This window comes from Ambystoma mexicanum, chromosome 5p, assembly GCF_040938575.1.
Source record: "Ambystoma mexicanum isolate Mex_15411 chromosome 5p, UKY_AmexF1_1, whole genome shotgun sequence".
Taxonomy (NCBI): Eukaryota; Metazoa; Chordata; class Amphibia; order Caudata; family Ambystomatidae; genus Ambystoma; species Ambystoma mexicanum.
In genome coordinates, this window is record NC_090930.1 from 1156660063 (window position 1) to 1156685737 (window position 25675).

General features: G+C 46.7%; 1 protein-coding gene across 1 annotated transcript in view; it reads right to left on the minus strand.

The window, feature by feature from the left end:
• Positions 1-25675, minus strand: part of LOC138481477 (Y+L amino acid transporter 2-like) — a 501185-nt gene that overhangs the window by 317372 nt on the left and 158138 nt on the right. Inside the window, exon 3 of the mRNA XM_069613643.1 lies at positions 22237-22362. Within this exon, the coding sequence (XP_069469744.1) occupies positions 22237-22362 (126 nt within the window). The remainder of the gene's footprint in view (positions 1-22236; positions 22363-25675) is intronic.

A 25675-nucleotide genomic window follows, 5' to 3' on the forward strand; every position in this document is an offset into this window, starting at 1 on the left:
TTTTCTGAATTTACTAAGCTGTTGTTCGCCACCCTTTTGATCTCGGTCCATTATCTTGTCTATATCTAAATGATAATAATCCTTTTAAATTAATAGGAGAACTTTAGGTCATGCAAATTGGAGCTCTCCTGTCTTCAGTGTCATTTGCCTCTCTTGACCAGTGTTTTTATTAGTCTCTTTGTTGTTTGAAGTGTAGGCTGCAGATCGTAAACACCTGGGACCTTGGCAACACAGAGATCCTCCTCTTCACATTCATGTGATGCACTAGCTAGAACATTTGCCTTCTCAGACACCAATGTAGAGGAGCAAGTGGACATGTTATCCCTAGCTCCCGCCACCTCACCTCCTTCCTATTGGAACATTAGGAGAAGAGCCCTTTGCGGAACACCAGGTATCATCCCAATACTGCATCGGGTGTGTGAGAGATGATATGCACTCAGACAACCATATTGAAAGTATCCTCGCACTGAGAGGGTGGAAGGATGCCTACACACACCATTGGACATCATAGAGCTATAAGTGTAATCTGACAAGAGCAGAGTGACAACATAGAGGAAAGATACTGAGGCTTACTGAAACCACATGCAAATACTCAAAGAATAAGGATTTAACTGAAGTAACAAGAGGAACATGTAATCGAATATGAAGAAATCGTATATGCAAAAAAGATAAAGTAACCTGCTGATTAATAAACGTATATATGCTGAAACGTAAGGTAGATGAGACATATAGAAGATTGTTGCAGAGGAAAACATAACATGGCTAAACTGGCCATGATGGAAAGATGGACGTCAGACTCGTATTAAAACCACTCAAGCTATCTCAGAGACAGACCAGGGCTTCAGAATCAGGAGATGCTGGAAAAACAGCTTCATTCAAGGAATAAAGAGAAGTCTATTGACCTGGGATGAAGGATGCTACTTCAAGGAAAGATTGCAAGGCACAAGGGAAGTCAAACAGATTAGCCATGTACATAAGACATATTTCTCTTAGATTAGCCTTCAAGGTCAACTACAAAGGATAAGCCTTGACTTGGGACCTGACTGATGAGAGACGATGGACTAATTGGGAAAGTGGGTAGAACTCTGATGTTGCTTGCGGCACCTGAGTTTCGTTTTGCTCACGTGCTTCTAACGAGCCGAAAGTCCAAGGTTGGGAAAGCATGCCAACCAATCAGAGGGTCTATGTTGCAACCTGCTATACAATTTTGCAAAGACCAACCCACTGCATTCTTCCGTTATAATCAGTATTATATGTATTAAGAGGTAGTTTGAGGCATGCCCACCAGATACGGGGCAGTCAATGAAGTTATTAACACTTATATATACTATAGGTACATATGCTCCCTTAACCAATCCCTCCATTCAATAGGGTTTAGTTTGCCACGTAGGATGACATCATAGATGATGCATATCGAGGTATGAAACCTTTGTATGATCACATTTGGGCTGAGTGCGTGAATTACTGCCTGTTATTCGCCAGGTTGCCCTACTATATTTCTATACTAATAATAAAGCAGTACTTTGCCATATTCTTTGAGTCTGTCCGGTTATTTGGGTCTGAGGTCATTATTGGGAATTTCATCTAGCACACCAAGTCTAGGTAAAATCTGTTTATAAGGTCTCTTAGCAGCCACACTTTATTGCTGTTGTAAACAGCTGGGAAGCCAGCCAGGTTTTCAGTGGTGTAGTCTTTTGTGAAGTTTGCCCCACAGCAAGCAAAAGGGTCTGCCTCAGGCTTACAGGAACGTTTTCATGGAAACCCCTGGAAACAAAGTGTGCTTTAACTTTTCAAATGTTTGCCAGTATTTATTTTCCATGTGAAGCATATTATACATTACTTTTGGTCAGCACACACCCTGTCTTTTCCCTGACATCTTTATATTAGCAGGGGTACATTTTCTCATGTCTTGCTTTAAACTGCAAACGCCCATGCAAAGTCATTTTGGTGTCAGTGTTTGAAAATCCTGGTTTCCTTGTGAAGCAGGGCTTTGCATTTCTTCTGCCACTTTGAATAGAAATTATGCTTTTCCTTTTGTAATGACAAGTAAGCCTTTTCACATAGTGCATCCTTGTGGTATGTGCAGAAACCCCCAGAGTCTGCTTTAATAGGCCCAGTTTCTGTGTGAAGGTTTTTCTTATTTTCTTTGATGAAAGCTGGTAGGCCATGCTTCATGTGGCCCTACAGTTTTATTTATTTGGGGGCTTTGATTAATTCCCACATGTCCCTCCACCCCTCATTCTTCCATGATTCTTTCATGGGGAAGAACGAGGGTGGGGACATTTTGGAGCCCCCCAGCTCAATTTCCTTCATTAGGGATTGGGCACCCAAGTCTCCCCTTCTGCCTTTGCATTGGGGTGTAGCACGGCACCCCCTTTATTTTTTCCTTCCGGGTTCCCGCGGTTTCTCACTGGACTCCCCTCCAGGCTGGAAGTGAATGGAGTTAATTATCTAACAAATAGAAAAAAAAGAGGTTCAGTACTTTTTACACAACATCTTTCCCTGGAGGATTTACACAGAATTTACAAAAACAGCAACAGGATACAATTCTAACACAAGACATGTTCATAATTTCACCAAACCTTATTTATTTAATTTCTTCCTTTCTACAATGAGCACTAAGTAAATTACTCCCAGTATGTACATATATATATTTATTCAATTATTCGACGGCCAAACCGTTGCCAGGAGCGCTTTCTCGCAGTCATCAAATTTGTCCTCGAAAGAGGACAAAGTCTTACTCGCGTACGAGATAACTTTGTAGGCCTTCTCGTCCTTTTGATACAACACTGCTGTGACCCCATCTCCAAGAAGAACTCTTTGTTCTTTATGGGATAAGCCAAGCAAGAAGCCTGTGAAAGGCTTCTTTTCAGTTGTTTAACTGCCTCAGCTTGTTCCGGACCCCACTCCCACTTGACTCCAGTCTTTAATAAAGGGACCAATGGTCGAGTGACCTCGGCGTAGTTTTCAATTAACTTCTGACTATAATTAGTGAGTCCAAAAAGGCTTCTTCATTCTCGCATGAGTAGTAGGGTTTTTTAATTTCATTAAGGTGTCCACCTTCTTTGCCTGGGGATTAAGACCCTCAGGGGTGATCTTATTCACTCAGGTCTTACACCACTGTGCCTTCTGAAAGGACAGTTTTGCTCTGGCTTTCTGCAGCTGGATTAGAACATTGCGGATCTCTGCTATATGTCCCCCCCACATTTGAGCTCTTGATTAGAACATTATCTACATAGGGCAGATTTCCCCTTTCGCCCAAATCGGGCATGGCCTTATATAGATAGATGTTGAACTTTGCCAGAGTTTATGTATCCAAAGGGTGTTCGGGTCCATGCATATTGCTGCCTCTGAAGGTAAATACAAGCTTGTACTGGTATTTCCTACTCACTGTAACTGTCCAATAGCCGTTGGTCAGGTCAATGTCAGTGTACACCTTTGGATCTGTGCCAGCCCTTGATTGATGTAGGGAAGTGGCCATCTTGACATGTGGACCCATTTGTTCAACTCCCTCAGGTCTGCACATAGTCTCCATTGGACGTTGGGTTTGAGTACCCCCAGTGACTAATTGTTGAAGGTACTGTAGATCAGACAAACTCCCACAGGATTCTTGTCATGATGCCTACCCCCGGGCTTCAGGACCAAGCCCATCAGCTCCGAAAGCAGGCATCCAGATATTTATTAAAACCCCAACAGTCCCGGCTGGGGGCTGTTTGGGTTCAGTCCTGGTGCCTTAGGTGCCAGGCTCATCATAGAAATCAGTCCTGGCGCCATAGGCGCCAGGCTCATAGACTTAACTTACCTGATGCAGACCATGCTGCAAGTGAGTCCAAGCCAACGTGAGGATGGACTATTTTATTACAGGGACTATTTTTTACTCTGGCGTGGTTCTGGGGAACTTCTTACCTGGAACTACTTTGGAGGCTATTTAATCCACGCCCGATCAGCAGCACACGCTTCGCGTTATTCTGTATCCAGCAGCGTAACGCTCACCGTGCCTGTAGTCAGCATCCAGTCTTCTGCCACGCCCGCCTCGAATCTGGAGCTCCTAAAACAAAGAGGAAAGAAAAGGACAAGGTTAGAAAACAAACTATTTTCAAATTCCTCACCTGATTCCGGATCCATCTCGCCTACGGACCTGGAAAGAACATGATTTCAGTATGCGTCGCATCTCCAGCTGCAGTGCCTCGCCATACTCATCAGTCCTCGCAGCATCTTTCGATTTGGCACTGCCTCCATCATTTCTTCGCCGAACTCCGGCACCTGGGGACAAAAGAAAACAACAAGGTGAGCCGAGAAAACCAACAAATATAACTCTTATCACCATAGACTTACCTGATTTACCACCAGAGGCATTATTCTATAACTCTCCACATCTTCGTGTGCCGCACCTGCAAAGAGAGACAAAAACAACACGTTAAACACGTGCAACATTTACCGGACAGAGTCGGGTAATACAGACTCTTACCTGAGTGCCACCAGCTACCACGAGAGCATCTTCTCACGAACTCAGGTGCAAGACAAGGAAGGAAGGGGGGAACAAGAGTGAACATCGGACATATTGAACTCTATGAACTTGATACTTACTGATCCTCGCCAGGAACCTCAGTCAATTCTCTCCGGAACTCTCCCACGCCTTCAAACCAGTGAAGTAACTGGCATCAACGCGCCCCTGCAATCCATGCAGGATGGAGAGCTCATCTTTCAAGAGTATAAGGTGAGATTGCTGAGAGGGCACTTCGGCGGTGATTAGTGGGGAGGACTGTGGGGGGTGCCATCACTTGAATCCACGGGTGGCTAAATCCATCCCTCCACTTGCAGGAGAATACTTCCACGGGTCAAGCAGACAAGATTAGGAGGGCCAGTCCAGTCAGTCATCTCTGCACTACGCATCACGTTGGTGGAGACCGCAACCGTCCGGGTCCGACCAACGCCCCTGTGGGAGCCAGGTGAGCGTAACAATTCTACATTGTTAATAATCTCTGTCAGTGATTCCATGGACGCAAGAGGTAACCAGTATTGTTTCACAAATACTGGAGCCATCTCGGGGTCCATGATAAAGGTGATTGAACGAATAGATGTGCGTCCACAGTCATATGAGTCCACTGAAAAGCTATCTTGGAATTCCAGTAAGACCTGCTTCAGCTTTTGTCTTTGCTCCTCAGTCTCACAGGCATCAGCAAGCTTGATCCTTTCCTCGACCATCTGCTTGAAACCTGGAAAGACCTCAGGCTTGGCAATTTCAGTGGTATCCTCCAGTTGAGTGGAGAGATCTCTTTTTATGGTGTTAACCTTTCCGGTAGGTTCCAGGGATTCGGGGTAGTGGTCCTTGACTCTGAACACTTCCTCCTCCCTCCTGATGTCACAGGTCACCTCTTCCACCTCTTAGGGGGCAGGAAGAGAATGCCATGAAATTTCCCCCCATGCTTAGTAAAAATCATTTCGGGAGGAATACCATCGCTGATGTCGAAACAGTCGTTTGGGATTGCTCCCATGATTTCATTACCTAAATCAATGGAATAATGTTGGGCATCAACCGCCATTACAATAAAGGTGTCTGTGCCCAAAGTGATACTTTGTGGGTCGCTGTTATCCACCTCAATTCAAATAGTGTTGTGTTCTAGGTCTACCGGAGGTTTCAGATTTAAATACATACTTTGTTGTTAGAGATGGCAATTTAAATTTATATAGGCGTCGTGATGTTTGAGGTTCTAGCCTTGCTTAATTTTGAGGGGAATAGTAAATTGTCCACCTGTCCTGGGATGGTAACATCTTCTCGCACCTGAACTTCAACCACATCAGGCAGCAATTGAGTTGACCGGAATGCCTTTTTGGTGTTGTCAAATCCCATGGGATTACCCCCCACTTGTGACCAGGATTTATCATTAATTAGGTCCAGATTGATTCCAAATTGGTTGAGAATGTCACTGCCCAAATAATAGGCAGATGGGACATCTCTCACGACCCAACAATCATGCTCTATGCTTTTGTTGCCAACTGACATTCTTTGCATACACCTGCTTGGCAGGAGATATTTCGAGTTGGGAGTTTCCAGACCTACTTCCCATTCCTCAATCAATTTAAATGTGGGATTTGTCTGATCTTTTGGGAGTTTCCTGAATAATTTTTAGCTGATGAAGCTCCTTCCATTATTCAGGCATTTTCTGGTGAGCACCGGCTCCTCCCCCTCATTTAAGCAACTATTCACCCTGTTGCCCGGACTGGGCATACAAATAAGGACGCAAGACCAGAGCTCAGGAAAACACCTCTTAACTTTATTGAACACAACTCGGAACTGCCTTTGTTCCGTTAACACTTCCCCCTTCTCCTTGTACGTCACCAGATCCTCCCTTTTGGCTCAGGGGCCGCTCTCCTTAAAACGTCCGGGCTGGTAACACCACCCCCGGACAAATGTTCAGACTTCCGGGTCAGCACTATTCAACCCAACACGTTGGCTTGCATATCAGGCATTGGGGCCGGGCGCTTCTGTCCCCTGGGTCGTCCGGGGTCAGGGACTCAGCTGCCGGTGCCCTTGGGGGTCCCATCCCACATGGGGGAACCCACATGTCCTCACGTGGTTCCCTTGGATCTGGGTCCAGTTCTGGTGGTAGTGGCTCGCAGTCATCCGTTTTGATAAAGTGCTTGAACAGAGAGCTGTTTCTCGTGACTTCCCTGTCTTCGTTTTGCACTGTCACCATCTTCCCTTTGAAGGCCACCACGTTTATTGGCCTTGGGGCATATTGCGAGTCCGTCTTCTTAACCATTGGCTGCTGGACCAGGACTTCATCTCCGACTTGGGCGTTGCTCTCCGCCTCATGTCTGACTCTTGCTTGGTCTTCTCCTTCACTTCAGTGTCTCTGCAGATGACTTCTACATCATCTTCGTTGAGGGCTTTGATATCTCTCACAATCTGAGTGTGCATATTGTACCGTACCATCAGTTCCGCCGGGGTTTTGTTGGTGGCCTCGTGTCGTGTATTGCGATAGTCCCTCAACAGCCAGCACAGCGCTTGGTGGGGGCAGGTGCCCCCAATGCGAGCCCTTTGCATCGTCTTCTTGATTGAAGCCATGAAGCGTTCTGCCATGCCGTTGGCCTGCGGCCATCTGGAGGTTATCTTCAGATGTTTGAACCCCATATGCTTCGCAAAAACTGCAAATTCTTGGCTGTTGAACGGCGGTCCATTATCTGACTTGATTATTCTTGGAATGCCCCACTCACTGAGGACCTTGTCGAATATGGCTGCTAACTGGGCATACACTATGGTGTGTACCTCCTTGACGATGGGGAATCGTGAATATTCATCTATCAGTAATAGAAGGTATCCCCCTGACTCCATTGGCCCGTAAAAATCAACAGCTACTCTCTCCCCGGGCCGATCCGGGATGTGCGTTGGTTGCAGAGGTATCGGGGCTTCGGCTCTTGTCATATATTGGCATGCCAGGCAGTTCTTGACCCACCGCTCGACCAGTGCATCTAGAGAGGGGAACCACACATGGTGATGCAGTTGTCTTTGTATTTTCAGCCCCTCAGTGCCCTTCATGGGCTGTCTTGATCACTTCTGCTCTAAGCGTCGCAGGGATGACGACCCGGCAACCTCTTAACAGGATGACATGGGGCCTCATTACGAGTCAGCCGGTCCGGAAAGAACGGTGGTGGTAAATCCGCCACTACCGTTCTTTCCGGACCGGCTAATTAAGAGTCCTGCAGGTGGGAGGTGTCACTCCCGCCAGGTCTGACCTGGCGGGTTTAAGACCACCCGCCTGCAGGTGGACATGGAAACACCGGCAGCATTACAGCATGGTGCCGGTGTTTACACTTCCCCATTCCCATGGATTCCTGTGGGACTCCATGGGAATGGGGATTAACAGAATTCCGCCTCCCGAATTACCGGGACACCGGGGTTGTAATGCCCTGGTGATCCCGGCAATCACGGAGGCGGAATGGTAATACGAGTCCGGCGGTAACCTGCCGGAATTTCCGGCACGGTTACTGCCGGACTCGTAATGAGGCCCATGGTCTTTGCCAGCCAGTTCAGTATGGATTCTTGCCAGTCTTTCAAGCTCAGCTTTGCCCACCCCCGGATGGCTCAGCATTGCGTGGGGGTAGTCCATCTACTTGCCATTGATGGTTAGGCTGATGGCTAGTGCCATCGTAGGGTCGGCAGCCGACGCAGTTGCGACTGCCTCAAGGGACAGTGCCGGAGGCAGTGAGTTGTGCGCGACGTAGTAATGTTTTTGACGTTGCCCACGCGGGTGCTGGGCGAGCCCGCAGACTCGTGCGACAGGTAGTCTGCTGGATTTAGGTCGCCTATGTCGTAGTGGTATACCTGCAGTCGAATATTTAGGTTGCCCCCAGATCGGTGGACGATGTCGTAGTGGTATTCCTGCAGTCGAATGCCCCATCTTTCGATCCTGGGGGGCATTTTCATTCACGGATTGCCAAAAAGCGATCGAAGCGCTTGGTGGTCCGTAATGAGGGTACCTTTCTTCCCGATGATGAAATTATGGAAATGCTCGCTGTCCCAGACGGTGACAAGGCGCTCTTTTTCAGCCTGCGAATACGCGCACACGGGTCCAGAGCGGGCACGACTCACGTAGGCCACAATGTGCCTGGGGTGAATGTCGGCGCCGCTCGTCTGTGCTACGATGGCCCCCAGGCCGACGGGGCTGGTGTCCACTGTGATCTCAGTATGCCAACTGGGGTCAAAGTACGCTAGGCGATGGAGCTCCTGAAGAAGCTGGCCATCTCCCAGCTTAACCTCCATGCTGAATCTGTTGGTAGTCTTCATGACCATCAATCTGGCTTCAGAGCTGCCAGAAGCACGGAAACTGCTCTCCTGAACATCCGTGAAGACCTGCTCTTGAACCTCGATTCCAACACTCCGTGTGTTCTCGTTCTGCTCGATCTCTCCTCTGCCTTTGACACTGTCAACCATGCCATCCTGCTCAACCGTCTCTGTGAAAACCTGGGTATCACTGGTCAGGCTCTGGCGTGGCTGACCTCTTTCCTTTCAAATCGACCCTCCCAGGTCCAACTGGGGTCCTTCCTCTCCGACATCTTTTTCTCCACCTGTGGTGTCCCCCACGGATCTAATCTCTCTCCCTGGCTGTTCAACCAGTATCTGGCACTCATTGCCCACCGCATCGCCGCTCTCTGCCCTAATTTCCAGTGCTATGCGGACGATACCCAGCTCATTTTCAGGCTACCCTCAGCCTCCCCCTCTCCTTCCCTCATCTCTGACTGTCTGTCTGCTATCCAGGAATGGTGTGCCGCCAATGACCTCTGCCTTAATGCCAGTAAGACTGAGATTCTACTCATCGGTACACCCACTCCCTCCTTCCCTGCAGCTCTCTGGCCTGCCTCCCTTGGCCCCCTCCCTGCTCCTACCTGCAAGGCAAAAAACCTTGGGGTCATCTTCGACTCCACACTCTCCTTCTCTCCTCATATTTCTGACGTCGCTAAGAAGTCACACTACCAGCTGCACCTCCTCAGAGGTATTCTTCCCTTCCTCTCCTTCCCCCAGAAGCTCACTGTCTCCCGAGCCCTGGTTCTCTCGAAGCTGGATTACTGTAACAGCCTCTATCTTAATCTGCCTGCCTCCACTCTCCGCCCTCTGCAACTCATCCAGAACAGAATTGCGAGACTTGTCCTTGGCCTCAAGCCCAGGGACCGTATCTCTCCAGGACTGAAATCTCTACACTGGCTCCCAGTGGCTGCGAGGATAAAGTTCAAAACCCTCTGCATTGTCCACAAGGCCTTCTGGGGCCTGGGTCCTAAATACCTTCAACTCTCTCTTCCCAAATATCTTCCTTCCCGAGCCCTTCGCTCATCCGCCTCCAACTCCCTCAGGGTCAGCCGCTTCTCGAAGCAACGAGCTGGGGGTAGATCTCTCTCCGCGGCAGGGGCCTCCCTCTGGAACAGCCTTCCTGCCTCCCTGAAACTTGAGGAGAACCATCTCCGGTTCCGGAAGCACCTCAAAACCTTCCTCTTTGCTTCTGCTTTCTCTCTCCCTCTCCCCTGCTGAACAGCTAATATCCTTCACTGAAACTGCACTGATTCTGCAACTGGACCACTCTTAACGGCCTCGGTCCTGGGCCCAGCCACTCTCCACTTGCACTGATGCACTGGAACCCCTCTGCACTGCGGGACTGTCTCTGTATCCCTACAGCCCCCCCCTTTCCCAGCACTTGTTCTGCACTTACCTTGCACTTGCCACCAGCTGGCCCTATTTATTTATTACTTTACGCCACTTACCTTGTACTGCACTTCCCCCCTCCCCTTCCCCTTGCACTTTTCCCCCTCCCCCACCCCTGCACTTGCGCGATCTGAATGACACCTGGCCTAGTAGGATCGTTGTCTGTCTCCCCTTGTTCCTCCCCTCCCTGCCTCGTCGCGGCTTGAAACACCTGTGTATAGGCGCGTTACAAATGCCATATCATATCATATCATATCATATCATAAGGGCTCTCTTGATGGAATTGAAAGCACTTTGACAGGCAGGCAACCAGATAAATTACGTCTCTTTTTGTAGGAGTTTCTGGATCGGCTCGGTGATGGAAGCATAATGAGGGATATATCTCACGCAGTAGCCGGCCATTCCCAGGAATGGCTGAACATCCACAGCTTGCAGTGGTTCTCTCAGTTTGGTCACGTCAATAAAGAAATAGGTTGTGGGCAAGGGTGCCAAAAGCAGTGGATAAATCAAGCCGTACCATCTCGAAGTCGGAATGGGGGCCCATGAGCCAGAGACTCTGCTCCCCACATCTAAAAGTGCTGTTTCACTTCCATGGCCCAGTCTGAAGTCAGATTGCCAAATACCAGCAGATGGTGTTAGTCCATGCGCTACAGGAGTTGTATGGTTACAATCTTTTCCAAGATTTTGCCAAGGAAATGTATGATGACAATTGGTCTGTAGCTGGTTTGAAGAGTGAGGTCTGAAGTTGTTTGTTCTAACAAAGCCGGCATCAGGCCTGTGTAAATCGGTTATGTACCCTCATTGGTTTTAGAGATTCATTAATGAATTCAGCAATACACGAATAAAGCTTTGGGATTCGAGCTTTAACGATATTAGTTGGACAAGCATTACAGTGGGGCAGAAAGTAGTCTTCATCTGGTTGACAATATCTATGATCTCTGATGGGATAACAGGGTTCAAATCAAAAACGACAATAGAATATTAAAGTAAGGGAGTAAAAGATTTATCTGTGCTCAATGTTTATGCTAAAGATGCTTTCATTTCAGAATGAATCGTAGCCGTCTTTTCCTAAAAATAGTTGTGAATATTTTAGACCTAATCAAGAGACTATAGTTATTTGATACATATTTAGAAACAGACTAGTTGGGTTGCAATACTAGGCACAATTCCAAAGCAGACATGTAACTAAGAATCTTTTCATATAGGTGACATGCTATACCCTCATAAACAAGATTGCTCTGCTTGGTGCTTATCACTGGACCAATGATTTCTTCCATTGCAGGTACAGCAGGTATAGTAGGTGAATGAAAGGGGTGCACAAGTTGCAATGTGCAAATAAAAACTGTACAGTCATCATCAAAACAGGGTTCCTTAAATCAGGTAGGATGAGTGAAGAAGGGGTACACAAGGCCCATATAAGTCTGCTGTTGAATTGTTTCATCAAGTAGCATCTCAAGTACAACCATCAACGCTTGGTGCATTAATCAGGGCCAATTGACATTTTCCATTTCAAGTAGACAGATATTGCCCATGTGGAAAGGGGCACTCACCTTGCAAGAGGCCAGAGGAGATATTGGGCACTTTGCAGGATGTTAAGATCTCCATATCAGTTGGGTGCCCTCACCCAGAGTCAAGATTAGGACATTGAAACTGCAACCTATCCAAAATGAAGCAGCTAGTCTTATTTTTTAACTGAAGCCATGGGAAGATATCTCACCAGGATAAAAAAAAACTCTGATGACTCCCCATTGGAAAGAGGATAACACACAAAATTATCGTTATTACTTTCCAAATCCTCCACAACATTACTCCTACTTACCTAAACACTTACATAAACAAATAGGTACCTACATAGCCGTTAGGATTATCACAGTTTAACATTCGAACTATGCCCATGGTCAATAGACTGAACCATGGAGGGATATCCCTTGCAGTATTAGCTGATATTCAAGAACAACACCCCCACAACCCTGAAAGCAGTATATACCCTCAAGAGTTTCAAGAGGAATGTGAAAATATTGTCTATGAACGAAGATCTAACTCAAATATGCCTGCGTACATTGACCAAATAACCTTCCCACTCCCCAATGACTCCTAAACTTGACAGTGCCACACTTTTCTTAATGGCGAGCACTTGCAACCCAAGGCCACATTTAGACATTTCCAGCTAACCTCGAATTTGCCTGCTTATATCCAGAGAAAAGTAAACTGACTTGTTCCCAGATTCACCTGTTTTATGTTTAATGTAATAAGAATAACCAGCCAGGATGAGAATTTCTGTAACCTATGGTGTTTTGGCAAAAGCATCAACCACACTTGTTAACCCAATAGTCAGCACAGATTTCTTATGCTGCATAGAACTAATCAGAGTAGTGGGGCATGTAACATCATCCCATGCTTCCTATTCCTTATATATATCACATAGTCTATTGTACCCAATTTCCTGCTTTGTTTTTTCAAGGCTCTTTAAAGTGGTGCTTCCAAGAGTTAGCACATTAGAAAACGGATAACTAAATACCCTTACAGTTTGCAAGTATGGTGGAACCCCTGGTTTTGCTCCTCTGTTAACATTGAAATTCCCCAAAACTAGTTGCCATTTCAATGTTCCTTTCATACTCATTCTGGAGGGACTTCATTATTTGGTTGGATTTCACAGCTAACAAAACCACCTGTCTCTTTCTTGACTATTGTGAAACGTTGTCCCTCATAGTGTCACGACTCGCTCCCTTCGCTCCCGTTCCCGCCACTTGGGGGCATGTTTTGGGGTTTATTCCCTACTGGACATTTCCTTCGAACCTAATGCTACAGTGCTGTGATGAATTGGGAGCGCTAAAACCTTATTTTCCAAGTTACTTCCCTTCCGGATCCATTCCAGGTTTTTGGCAGCCAGCATGCTACTTTAATCAAATGACTAAGCTTCCCAGAATGCCTGGCTCACTGCTTCACTTCCTCCCTTGCAGGACAAGGTTGGGTGGAGGATAGGCACACCTGTGGCTGCAGGTGCAGCAGGCGGCACACCTGATGGGTGTGCTCGTTAAGCAGCTTTAAAAACCTCAGTTTGCTTCAGTCCAGCGCTGGTCATCGTTGCAGTGTTCCTGTTGTGACTAGTCCCTTGTTCCTTGTTCCTAGCTTTTGTGCCTAGTTCCTAGTTCCTGTTTCTTGTTCCTCCGCCCTGGATTTCAGATTCATGTGCTTAATTGATTTCTGCTTTCTGGATTTCCCTTTCTGTCTTCCTCTGTCTGCAGGCAGCCTTTCTCTGTGCTTTACCCTTTGATGCAGCCCAATTTGCCTGTGTTTTCTGTTTTTTTGATGCTGTCCTTTGCTACTGAAGAACTTGATGCATTAGTCTTTCCTTTTTTTAGATTTAGTTTCCTGCCTTTTCTCCTTGGATGGGTGGGTAAGGTTTCCTTTTGTGATATCATTTTCCCTGCTCCTGATCCTTACTTCCTATTGGGATCCATGCCATGTTTTCCATTTCACTTCTGCATTTATTTCCCATTTGATTATTTAGGTGTGGGGTGTTGTTGTAACTAGTCCCTGTGTGAATTCCTTTTGTTTTCCTCACTATTTCTTTAATCACAATTCCTACTTGCTCCTTGACTTAGGTCTTAGGTATTTAGTTATCCTCCACCCATTGCTGTTATAGCCTTCTGGGTCCCTGTTTGATCAACTGGGTTCGTGGATTTACTGACATTCAAGTGGTCTTTCTGGTTCTCGTGAGTACTGTTTCTAAGTTCCTTATTCAGTATCATCCAGAGTGTCAGCACACAGATCCTGTCCTTGCTTGCCCTCTATGTGGGCTTAGCGCTGTCAGTATCTGTAATAGCATAGTGGGTAAGGAGTTTGCCGACTTTCCTTTCAGTCATAAGGAGGTTCTAAGTGCTTACCCCACATCCCTTTTCATATATAGGTATTTTTGTTTCACTCTATCTGCACTCCTGGGTTTTAGTATATATGACTCGTGGTTCTTGTGTGCACGTTGTTTGATTCAAGGTTATTCACTGTCCGATTTTGTGCACATTTCCCTTGCCATATTCGCTGCCTTTGTACTCACCTGATTAATCCTGACAGAATGACCAGCCTTAAATTCCCATTGAATATGGCAAGTTTAAGAAGGAAAGGCAGCAAGGCCTCTAACAAATTTGTACAGAAAGCTTCCCCTACATTTACCTGTGACAATCAAATCACTAGTCCTGACTTAAATGAACTCCTTGTCACGAATGGGCATTTACGTGCAGAGTATTTTTCCCACAGGATGGCACATCTTACATTGCCTGATCCTAGTTCTGTCTTTTATTCTGATCCAGATTCTATGTCAGCACAAGCCTTAGCAGCAGAAAACAACACACTGTTAGACTTATTATACAAGAGTACCTCTGTTGTTGAACCCCATGATTCCAGTTGTGCTTCACCTCAGATTGAACAGTTTCATGGTACAAACATAAAGAATGGAGGGGTTCCTTGCATAACTTCTGTTTTCTACCCTCCGTCTAAAGCATACTCCTTTGCACAAGTACATACTGTAGTCCCTAATGCCAAGAGGTCTAATGTCAATAGTTTGCTTAAGGGAAACACAGACCAAGTTGGTAAGAGAAAGTATAAATCTCAGAACCTGCAAGCAGTATGATGACAATGTACAATCGGTGCACATCCAGATTGCTAGTGCAGGATCCAGCCCTGATGCCACTATGCCTCCCCCTGTGCCTACTGATAGTGATGTACAGTTAATGCAGGGCATGCTAAGAGCTAAGCTTGAGGAGTTAAGACAAGAATTAATTTCTTTACAAGAAGAGAATAAGACCTTGCACTCTTTACTGAATACACCTCAGACTTTATCCGTTGATGTTGATGAAGTGAACACTGTTCAGCCCCTGAGTGCAGAGACTTTGGTAAACCATGATATTTGTCAATATGTTAGATCTATTGGGAGTGAAGTCTTTCTTCTAGCACAGCGCTTAATCTGGGCACAGTTTCTGACAATTGTTCTGCTGTTTGTCAGGGATTGCAGTTAGCTGAAGATTTACAAGCCACTCCTTTACCTAAAATTTCCTGTGTAGCAGTTTGTCATAATTCTGAGCTTGAACACATACATGCTTCTGATTTCCAAACACAATCCACAATGGTGACATACACAGAATCAGTCACTACTGTAGGCTTAGGTTCTGCCCTTGATCTTGCTGCTGAGACTGAAGTAGACGTTCAAGTTCATGTGGAAAACGATGCTACCTCTGTGTTCGCTCTTCCTTCTGCCAATTCTGGTCACAACGAACAGTCAGAGACAGTACAGATTTCAGATTTTGATGGACCCATTCCACAGTATACTGAACCAAAAACCTGGCAGATGATTCCTGAACTGTTGATTGTTAATCTGCCACTTTCAGAAGCTAAAACAGAGGAATGGACAATTGACGAAATCCTGATTAACAGAGACTTTACTATGGTGATTCCTCTGGTTGATATTGACTTCTACAAAGGAAGAGACTCTGTGCCATCCACTAAGGAGAGGGACTGCAGGGGTACAGCTCAGTCTTTGGTTACTGGTGCCAAGGAGTCAACTGCCCTAAAGGTGTTTTCCATTCCTGAGCCACAAATATGTCTGTCTACTTCTGGGACTTCAGTCTGTCCTCCTACAACCATTGACTCTTCCATTATCCAGTCCACAGCTCTGCAGTCATCTTTGACACACGTGTCTTCAATCAATGAACAAATGCCATGTCTGCCATTCACTCAAGAGCCTTCACCATGTACGTGGTCAGTGCCAAAGACCTTGACAAGTTTGTCTTCAGCTAACGAGATGGCTCCAGCTTGGATGCCTTCTGCCTCAGAATTTCCTCTGGCATGCCTGTCTTCGGCTACAGTGACTCATCCAGCAGATTATCCTTCAGCCATGGAGCCTCCGGTAGTACATTCTAAGTGCATGTCTTCGGTCCCAGAGCCTACTGCTAGTTTGGCTTCAGTTCATGAGAGACCTGTATCCTTCTCAGCCTTGCGGCCAATATCAGAGGTGTACCTGTCTACACTGTCAGATCCTGCTGCATATTCTTCTGCTCCAGAGATTCCTCCTGAATCCCAACCATTTATTACCGATGAAGGTCCAGCCTGCCTTTTGTATGCTTCAGGGGGATCACCAGATTGCCTGCCTTTTTCACAAGACAATTCTCCCAACTGCTTGACTCTAGCATCAGAGCCTCCTGAAGATGCAACATCTGAGTCTGAAACTTCTGCCAGCTCTCACTTCAGAAACATCAAGCTGGATCATGACTCATGCAAGGCCATTGGATTTACCTGGAGTACTACGAGAGGGAGACGGATACCATCCGCCACGGCCCGTCACCAAACAAGTAGCCGACCAGTATAGCGGGCTGGGTGGTTCGCATCTGGGGTCCGGTTCGGATCAGCCGCTTGACAGCTTTTTTGTTGCCGGGTCAAGCATGAGCCCGAAGGAAGGGACGGGCACGGCCCCCCCCCAGCAGCAGCACCAGTTGGGTGCTAGTAGCCAAAGGAAGGGAATGACTGCTGCAGTTCAAGATGTGCCGGTTATTGCTCCTGCTGTGAGTGTGCCTGATGTACTAAGTACTGCGTCTATCACTCCTATCAGTATGCCAAACGTCCCTGCGGTGGTATCCCACGTGCAACAAGGTGGCTACACGACTGTCATCGGGAGTGCCAGCCTCGAACAACCCATAGGACTTCCAGGCCTCCAAGGCATGGAACATATGCAGTCAAACCTTAGTCACTTTCAACCACAAGCCTTTTCCCAGATGGATGACAGAAAAGGATCCGAACCTCTACCTCGGCCGCCACCTTCTTTTTCTGAACATAAACATTTCCTGAAACCTGCAGTTTCCTCATCTCCTGCGTGTCCACTTTCGGCAGAAAGGCTAACAGGGCTTCTAGCATTGTCTAAGGCATGTTGCACCAGCCTGCCTCCCTCCTCAAAGACTTATAAGTGTCCACTCCCAGTGACTGAGCTTCCTGGACCTTCCAACTCTGCTTCAGGTCCTGCAAGTCTTTCATGCCTTTCTTCGAACCATGAGTCTCTTCCTCACCAGAAGCCTGCCTATGACTCTTCTAGACTGCAGCTTGATTCTATTCATTCCAGTCCATCTGCTTTTGCCCACAGGCCACCGTTTCCATCAGTGCCACCTCCAAAGACAAAGCGCTCCTATCATAGAAGGAAGATGTTTTGTGCGGGTGACGGTCGCCTGGAGACGGCCGTGGAAGGGGGTATACTGTCACGACTCGCTCCCTTTGCTCCCATTCCCGCCACTTGGGGGCATGTTTTGGGGTTTATTCCCTACTGGACATTTCCTCCGAACCTAATGCTACAGTGCTGTGATGAATTGGGAGCGCTAAAACCTTATTTTCCAAGTTACTTCCCTTCCGGATCCATTCCAGGTTTTTGGCAGCCAGCATGCTACTTTAATCAAATGACTATGCTTCCCAGAATGCCTGGCTCACTGCTTCACCTCCTCCCTTGCAGGACAAGGTTGGATGGAGGATAGGCAACACCTGTGGCTGCAGGTGCAGCAGGCGGCACACCTGATGGGTGTGCTCGTTAAGCAGCTTTAAAAACCTCAGTTTGCTTCAGTCCAGCGCTGGTCATCGTTGCAGTGTTCCTGTTGTGACTAGTCTCTTGTTCCTAGCTTTTGTGCCTAGTTCCTAGTTCCTGTTTCTTGTTCCTCCGCCCTGGATTTCAGATTCATGTGCTTAATTGATTTCTGCTTTCTGGATTTCCCTTTCTGTCTTCCTCTGTCTGCAGGCAGCCTTTCTCTGGGCTTTACCCTTTGATGCAGCCCAATTTGCCTGTGTTTTCTGTTTCTTTGATGCTGTCCTTTGCTACTGAATAACTTGATGCATTAGTCTTTCCTTTTTTAGATTTAGTTTCCTGCCTTTTCTCCTTAGATGGGTGGGTAAGGTTTCCTTTTGTGATATCATTTTCCCTGCTCCTGATCCTTACTTCCTATTGGGATCCATGCCATGTTTTCCATTTCACTTCTGCATTTATTTCCCATTTCATTATTTAGGTGTGGGGTGTTGTTGTAACTAGTCCCTGTGGGAATGCCTTTTGTTTTCCTCACTATTTCTTTAATCACAATTCCTACTTGCTCCTTGACTTAGGTCTTAGGTATTTAGTTATCCTCCACCCATTGCTGTTATAGCCTTCTGGAGCCCTGTTTGATCAACTGGGTTTGTGGGTTTACTGACATTCAAGTGGTCTTTCTGGTTCTCGTGAGTACTGTTTCTAAGTTCCTTATATTCAGTATCATCCAGAGTGTCAGCACACAGATCCTGTCCTTGCTTGCCCTCTACGTGGGCTTAGCGCTGTCAGTATCTGTAATAGCATAGTGGGTAAGGAGTTTGCCGACTTTCCTTTCAGTCATAAGGAGGTTCTAAGTGCTTACCCCACATCCCTTTTCATATATAGGTATTTTTGTTTCACTCTATCTGCACTCCTGGGTTTTAGTATATATGAGTCGTGGTTCTTGTGTGCACGTTGTTTGATTCAAGGTTATTCACTGTGCGATTTTGTGCACATTTCCCTTGCCATATTCGCTGCCTTTGTACTCACCTGATTAATCCTGACACATAGTCTGGCTGTCAGCCCCAACTCTTATCAGCTTGCATACCCTTGTCATCTTCCTCTCCAATATCCTGTCAATCACAAACGCCCTCACCATTGACCTCCTTTGGTTTGACTACTCCCTCCTTACAGTACATATCGTCAAACCTGATAGGGCTGTGCCCCTACCCCAAGCCAAAGTGGTATTCCTCTATGTACTGCCCATGAAGAGAATGTCCATTTTGGCCTTTGGACATTCTATTATACCTCCTGGCATAATCGTGACTGTGTGGTCCAACCACAATACCCTTCTTGCCACCCTCCATGGCACCCTCCATGGCACCTTTATCAACACCCTCAACATGTTTGCCCCTGTTGTCAAGAAAAAAGAATCTCACAGAATTATAACAGCTGCTATGACCTCGAGGGGGCTTACATGAAAAACAAGAAGAGGAAACTTGAATGGTCCTCTTGAAAAGACCCAGGAAGACAAATCGATGTATTTGTGTCACATGAAGTGATATCATGTTAACATCAGACTGAAGAAAAAACTCAACTTCACAGATGTATTGACCCAGTTTCCAGTAAATCACTGCAGATGTTACAAATCTACAGGGAGATGAGTGCCCCTGAAGCTTGAGCCTCATTTCCGGGAGCCTCTCAAACCTTAGCAGAGACCCTATCAGCATTGTTCATTGAAATACCGGAGCTCATTCAGGCCTCTGTGTATCTCAAGCAAAAATCATATCCCCGCCTCATTGACCGCTACTGTACCCGTGTTCATATTTGCCTGCTTGAAGCTGGTCTCCACTACTGATATTGTGACATTGACACCTTAGCCCCTATGCTGGCGGCCCTGTGTAACAGCACTCTTGTTGTTGGTGTCGTCCCCATGTGCAAAAGAATTCTTAAATACTCTTGCTTATCAAAAAAGCATCCTGACAACCTTGCAGTCACAGCCAACTACTGGCCTAGTGATATCACACCTTTTATTGGGAAAATATATCAGGACTTTTTGGGGAAAATACTGGACAAAATGGCATTCTTCCGACTTCTGCCTTTTTTTGATGAAAATGGACTGTTGAATGACAGTGTGATGTCCAGCCCTCGGGGGGAACTGTATCTGCCCCCCCTTTACGCTCATAAGAACTGCCCCTTTTGTCTTGATCCTGCTGGATGTATCTTGGGCCTGTGATACACTCAACCATTCCACTCCTCTTGGCTGCATAGATAACATATTTGGCATCAAAGATTGTGCGATTAGGTGGATCTTGTCCTTTCTCCTGGACCTCGAGGTCCAGGTAGGTTCAGGCCCATTTCTCTACGGACCTTCCATGGCACAAATTCTTTATTGACTTAAGGATAACGCATCTTCATCTTCAAGTCAGATCGCGAGCTGCCACTCGTGTCCAGCCTTGGATGTTTTTTGATCAATCTGTGTCTGAAAGAAGGAAAGACTGAAATGATCTACATGGATTCCCCATCCCTCTTCCTTATCTTTTACTTGGTTAATCTCTCTGGACCCCACACCTACTATGGTCCCAGCTAGGAACCTGGGTGATATCTTTGAAAAACAATTTCCATTGCCTCCAAATCCCTCAAGCTAAGAAATCTCATTTCCATCTTCACCTCCTCAAGCGCATTCTGCCTTTCCTCAACTTCATTCATAAGGCAGAGGTGAACAAAGCCTTGGTCGTCTTGAGGCTACACTGCTGCAATAACCCCTATCCGTGCCTCCTCAAGCACCTTCTTCACCTTCTCCAGGTCATCCATAGCAAGGCGGCTAGACTCGCGATCGGCTTCACACCTCACGACCACATCAATCCTGACCTGAAATCATTTCACTGGCTCCCGGTGGAAGATTGGATCTCCTTCTTCAAAGCCTCCTGAATCATCTATCAGGCCTATTTGGGGAAGGGGCCATGGTACGTTCTGCACATGGTTACCAAGTATGGCCCACCCAGGTCCCTGGGTGTATGCTTGCAGATCCCTTGTGGTCTACCATTATAAGAAAAGAAAGCAAGGTAGCAGTACTTCAAGGTCTAATTATGCCGCCTATGGAATTCCCATCAGACCCCCGTTCCCCACATGGGAGAAGAAAGCCGTCTCTGATTTGGGAAAAGACTAAAAACTCTCCTATTTAACTTATACTTTAACCCTTACGATGGGAGTACCTCCACTGTATCCATCTGTTCGGCCGCCCTGGCTTTCATCCTTGGATCCTGTCCGTGTTTGTGCTGTGTATCCCTACCCTATCGAGTGTCTCTGGTGCAGGGTTCACTGTTGTGTGACCTCTTGGTGACCATAAGTAACCTTGCAATTATCCGGCTTGTACTTACCTGAGGTACTGTTTCAGGGGGTCCTTTTTGCATGGCTAGCTCCCTGTACTGATGTTTGTTGATGTACTGTGGTAGCCATGTGTACCTTGCACTTTGCCCGCCCCCTCCCCCCACAAACACACAGACCAGATCTGATTGTGACAAGACTATGCCGATCAGTTCTCTGACTCTCCCCTTTCTACTTTTGGCACCGCAAATTGACTGCGTTCCCAGAGGATACCTTATTTATCGACTTTAAATACGTAAATAGGTTGTAAATGATGAGTTTGCATTCGCATTGCAAGCACATCTGAGTTGCTCATTTATCCGTCTCCATGTACTTTGGCCACTTCTTGGAAGGCCAGCTGAATGGGTAATTTGCTGAGACATAAGGGTAAGGTTGTTACTGTTTAATTGCAAATGTGACGAGCCAGGAAGTTGACTAGCATTTGGTTTTGTGGGTGAAAGTGTTGGATTGCAAAACACCCCCTGAGAAGCAGTTGGAGATCCTACGGCGTGCCATTGGCTAGAGTCGGGGGTGGGAGGTCGTTGGAACCCTCCACATGCATACATGGTTACATGTTTTTGCATTGGTCTCAGTCTACTGGTATTCGTTGGCACTGGTGAAACTGTTACAGTGCATAATGGGAAGCACTGATAGCACAGGTACAATCAGCAAAGAAAATGGGAACAGGGAGGAGTAAGGGCAAATGGAAAACAGGCAGGCAAAGGTGGGTGGGGGCTATGGAGGATCTCCCACCGCTGTACAGAGCAGAGCATTGAGAGTCTGGCAACCAATATTATCACGCAGGCCCATTCTATATGGAAATATACACATAGATGTGATCTGTTCTGGCAAGCAGAAAAACACAGTAGCATTGTTTTGGAGAGACGTTCATGGAGTTGATAGTTCCCCTTTCTTTGTGTTCGTGATACAATGTGCTGGCTTAACTAATAGACTCCAGCATGTGCTGGATTCTGTGTGTTTTCAAATTCCAAACTGACCTACTGCACTGTGTATTCAGACCTAAGTGGTGAAACCGCCAGATCTGAACTTCTTGCATCATGTTATATATTTATTTTTTTAAGGGAAAATTATTGGAGAAAAGTAGATATTCACCCAACTATATTCTCTACTTTATAAAAACCAAAACACATACCTTGACAAAGCTTGACCACTCCAGCGATGATGATGAGCACCAGGGCTGTGACTTTAGCGAAAGTTGCCCCATCCTGCAACAGCACTCCCCATCGCACTTTAGCGCAGTTCACTGCTGTTAGCAAACCTAGGAGGACAAAAGACTGTTTGAGTCTGAAGTGGAGAAAACAAATGTCAATTTTCATGCACGCCTGAGGCCAAAGCATGCCTCAAGGGCAGGCATGTCCTACATTGGCGCACCTTGAGGCAATTCAATAGACAGAGGTGGTGTACTGGTCCACTCGACCGCCCTCCCACCAGCCGGCCCGTCCATTCGTTCCTTCAATTTTTTAGGTCTTTCCAGATCATCACAATAGAAAAGTGACCCCAGTACTGGATTGTTTGAAAGTAATAGTGACGACTAAAAATCAAGAACGGCAAATTGGCGCAAATGCAATCAATGCATGTGCAATACACCAACCTATTGGAGGCCATGTAAGCACGTGCAAATAGGGGCAAACAGAAGAAACACTATGGGGCGGATTCACAACGTGTTTACTTTGACGCAAATAAAGTTGACCCAGCAGCGTCAAAATAAGACGCAGCCTAATCTCAAAGGGCATCTGAATGTACTGTTTAGAAAATGTCCCTGGGGGTGCAAAATGCACAGAAGGATGACTCCTGACCCTTGTGTGCACCTTTCTAAAACTAGGACAGCCGCATTATAACCTGCTGCTGTTGAATTTATTTTTCTCAAATTCTTTTTGTATTTTTATTTTTTTCATGATCAGAGGCCCCTGATATGATAAGTCATTTATAACGCGCCTGTACACAAGTGTTTCTAGGCGCGACAAGAGAAGGAAGAGTAGGTATGGCAAAACAAACAATCTTACCAGGCCTTGTGTCATTCAGATCGTGCAAGTGCGAGGGGGAGGGAAGAGGAGATGTGCCAGGGTGGAATAAGGGGAGATGGGGGGAGGGGGTGCAGTGTCAAAAACGTGGTAGGTGCTGCCAAGGTGGTGGCTCAAGTAAGTGCAGGAAGGCAGGGGACTGTAGGGTTGCAGATACAGTCCAGAAGTGGGTGGGAGGCCGGGAAGCAGTGCAAAGGGCTACTGGTCGTGCAGGAGCCTGGTGCCCGTGAGGTTCCGTGGGTGGGCAGGCAACCAGTTAGCGCAGCAGACAGGCGCATCAGCAGGGGAGAGAGAAAGCGGAAGCGAAGAGGAAAAATGTCGAACTCTCGTAGATTGGTATGGAGAGTCAGGTTTCTATTAATGGCACGCACGAGAGTATTATGCACTATAACCCTTTATTAGCTCCACAGCAGTAACAGAGAGAAAAAACAACTACAAATCCTACAATTCTCTTCTGTAGTCTTCCCACAAGTCCAAGTCCTTCCCATAAATTGTCCCCAACCCGGTAGTCCATCCGCTTTTCACCCAGCAACACTTCCTCCGTTTGTCATCGAGCATTGTGGGAGAAAAAGAAGTATCCCCATGCCATCCACACTAAACGTACGTGACCATCAAGCCCTTCCCCCCTCTCCTCCAGTAATAGGATTGTCTGCCGAAATATCCATCTGTCAGCAAACACAAACAAAAACTAATTGGGCCCATCTCCCTGGGTGAGATAAAACTCGCCTCCATGCCATTAATACAGTCATGACCATCTGCCACAAGCTAGGAGCAAGCGACATTCTAAGGCATGGCACTGGTATAGAGGCGTCTTATTATGCACATTTAAAGCTGTTCTAACGCAGACCTAGATGCGTGTACATTAGGTTTGCAAAAAAACCGATAGAGCCTATCAGCATTAGACCAATCAACTGCCCTTAAAATATCCTCAAGGCAAGCCCAGCCTAAAATGAAGCCATAGCCCACAGAGCTGAATGGGAGCTAAATATCCACCCCAACCTGGTCCACCACCCACCGGACCAACGAGCCAAAGTGGGGGAGGAGACAGGCTTAAAGGGCCTACAAAAGGAAACAAACAACTGATCAGTTGAGCTCCTAGGGGAACTCATACATCCTAAGACATTGCACCACACACAACTCAGGACAATCTGAGAAGTCAAGAAAAGGAATGACAGACAACCCCATCTTAGTCCTATGGTGATTATGAAACCGGACCCCCTCCGTGCAGAAAAACCTTCCCAAGAGATCCAGAGCCCCGGTGTCTCCCTTCCTCCTAAAGGAGATTAAATACATAAGCATCACCAATTTGGCACACAGATCCTGCAAAGATTACTCTGCAGTAGGGGGCTAGCCTCTAAACAACCTCAGAAACATATCCACGTCCCAAAGATATGAATACTTAGACCTAAGAGAAGGCGGAGGAAAAAAAATACCCTACAATAACCTGCAGACCAACTGATGCTCCCCCAAGGGCATGGGTATAATATTCCCTTTGGGTCTCCCTCAGCTGGGCTCAGACCCTCTTCTTACACAATGTCTCAACGGGCCTCCGCCGATCGGGGTCGGAACCCTTTTTGACAACTCAATGGCACAACTGGTCTCCCTCAGCCGGGCTCGGACCCACTTTTGGCTTGCAACCCCAATAGGACTCCCTCAGCCGGGCTCAGCCTTGGTAGGGTTCTCTTTAAAGAGTAGTTCACTTACATCGAAGACTTTCGATTGTGCAAAGGATTATTCTGAGACCCTTGCATGACCACTTCGATTTTCTCATATCGGATTTTCATCTGCAATGTCGCTATTCAAATATCAAAAATATCAATGTTTTCTCTGCTTTGTTTCTTTCTAAGACACCTTTCATCAGACCTTCGATTCAGCACCAATGCAGTGCCGAACCACTCTGCAAACTTGTATCTTTTGTTTCTCTCATAAAGCGTTCAACATACTTTCCATATTTTACTCACACCTTTCATCAAACGCTTCAACGTTGGCTCTCTGAGGATACATTGTCGCCGCTCGTAACCTTCATTTAAACAAAAACCGGCCTCGTACAATTCCTCCCAACTTACCAGCTGTGTTGAAGGTTCTGCTTTCGGCTTTGATCCGGGTGCAAAGGACGATACCATGGCAGCTTCTGTTCCTCCCTGACTCGGTCAGTCATGCAGGCGGGCCCTGGGTATCTCAGACACACAGAATAGGATTCTCTTGCTTCGCTTCCTGGCTATAATGATCACTCATCAAAAAGCTGAAGGGTATCTCCCTCCTTTCTCTCTCTTCTCGACCTGTCATCTTTCTCCATTGATTCAGCTGTGCCCTGGAAGAAAGTGGTCCTTCGTGTGTTCTGCCTCACTCAAAGTATGCTCTTGTGCTCCGCCTTTTATCTGTTTGGGGAAGTTCAATGGAGATCAGGTGCAAATCGTTAACGGCGATTGCTTGACTCTGCCTGACTATGGGAATGGGACATGTCCGGTACATTGTTTGGATACCAGTCTGTTTTCTCCTAGAGTGGGCTGTCTGTGAAGCAGTGTTCATTTTACAGTTCCCAGATAGCGT